Source organism: Sinocyclocheilus rhinocerous, unplaced genomic scaffold (genome assembly GCF_001515625.1).
Source record: "Sinocyclocheilus rhinocerous isolate Xijiao unplaced genomic scaffold, SAMN03320098_v1.1 scaffold5342, whole genome shotgun sequence".
NCBI lineage: Eukaryota > Metazoa > Chordata > Actinopteri > Cypriniformes > Cyprinidae > Sinocyclocheilus > Sinocyclocheilus rhinocerous.
The window spans coordinates 1303-3104 of record NW_015642551.1 but is presented as its reverse complement, the minus strand read 5'-3'; the positions used below and the strand labels follow the sequence as shown (position 1 = coordinate 3104).

Genomic DNA, 1802 nt, shown 5'->3' with positions numbered 1-1802 from the left:
CCTGTGTTTCCTGAGTCCTGCGTTCAGTCTTAAATGTCTACCCCGTGTGCTACGTGTGTGTTCCTTGTTCCTTGAGAAATAAAGTGTATTATGTTTCTGGATTCCCTCCGTCTCCACGCTCCTTTGTCTCCTCACTCCGACACAGTAGGCACACCGTGACAGACTCACGTCACTTTTGGCTGGTTCCCATTCTGGTTCACTTTACGTGAACTGGGGTTGGTTCTTTTAAAACAAAATGTATGTGAAAATACCCATAGAATTATCTCCAGCTTAGAGTTTGGACTCTTCAGACCTTCAGAAAGCAGCTTCACTCCTGAATCCTGCAGGTCATTGTTACTCAGATCCAGCTCTCTCAGGACAGAGTTTGAGGATTGTAAAACTGATGACAAAATCTCACAAGACTGAGCAGTGAGATTACATGTGAAAAATCTGAAAAAGAAGAACACAGTAACTGTGTACAGAATAAATCTTAACAGTGTGTGTGTTTTTTAATTAACTTGCAAAATAATTAATCAAGTATTTGAAACTCAAACCTCAATATCTCCAGCTTAGAGTTTGGACTCTTCAGACCTTCAGAAAGCAGCTTCACTCCAGAATCCTGCAGGTCATTGTTACTCAGGTCCAGCATATTTAGATGGGAATTTGAGGATTGTAGAGCTGAAGACAAACTCTCACAAGACTGAGCAGTGAGAATACATCCACATAGCCTGTGTAAACAAAACAAACAGCTATATTAATGTGAATTTATGAGTTTATAATCCGCAGTGCATGTTTGTGATAAATAAAGTATAATTTTATTGGTAACACTTTATAGACTTTATAGACTTTATTGGTAACACTTTATAATAATTATACAATAACACATAACTCATTTTTAAACTATTTTAGTTCATTAATAGTTTATAAACTATAGTTAATACATTAATAGACTATATACAAATAGTGAGTTAATTCATTCATTATCACTGTAATTGTCATGATTGTGGGTCTCGTCTTTGTTTTCTCCGGACTCCATTTCCCATAACCCCTGCCTAAGAACACATTATCACACCACACCTGTTTCCCATCAGTGACATTATAAAGGTAGCACTCATCCACACACACATTGCTGATTATTGTTTAGCCTATGTTGTCTAGTTTCTGCCTTGTCTTGCCTTGCCTTACCTTCGTGTTTTGTTCTTGGACTGTTTACCTGGTTTGTGATCGTTGACTGCCTGTTCTTTGGATTACTCTTTTGGATTACCCTGGATGTACTGTTTTGCTGGTGTTTTGACCCTGCCTGTCCGACTACGCTCTTAATAAAAGCTGCAGATGGATCCTCAATTCTGTTGTCACGCCTCTATCGTTACAGTAATTAACAAAGTGTTGCTGTTTAATTAGCTCATATGTAAAGAATTATATAATGCTTTATTACCAGCCTGCATAAAAGCACACACCTCAGACACCCTCACTGTCCGGTCTCGTATACACGTAGAGGACTCAATGACTTTGCTACTGCTTCCATTTGAATACTTCCTGCCTTACTTACCTCCTGTGTTCCTCCTAGTGTCTCCTCGTCTCCAAGTGTCTCCTGTTCCTCCTAGTTCCCGGATCGCTGAGGTGTGTGCTCCTCCTGTGTGCCTTCCAGCTCCTATCAAGCCAACGACTCGGATTACCCCACTCATCTTATCCTTTGCACCATTCTACGAACTATTCCCTCACCATCACATCCTCCGGACCCTACACCCGTACTCACTGTGACCAAATAAAACTGTTTATAAATACTAACCTGTTGCGTCAGACCTCTTCCGTTACAGAAGACC

The 1802-nt window shown here is 40.2% G+C and overlaps 1 protein-coding gene across 1 annotated transcript in view; it reads right to left on the bottom strand.

Annotated features, from left to right (window-relative positions):
* The window catches only part of LOC107756194 (ribonuclease inhibitor-like), a gene marked incomplete at its 3' end in the record, with an annotated part of 3155 nt that extends 2417 nt beyond the window's left edge, over positions 1–738 (bottom strand). Inside the window, exons 1-2 of the mRNA XM_016573224.1 lie at positions 534–738; positions 252–429 (exon numbers count right to left, since the gene is read on the bottom strand). Coding sequence (XP_016428710.1) covers positions 252–429; positions 534–628 — 273 coding nt within the window. The remainder of the gene's footprint in view (positions 1–251; positions 430–533) is intronic.
* Between the last annotated feature and the right edge of the window lie 1064 nt (positions 739–1802).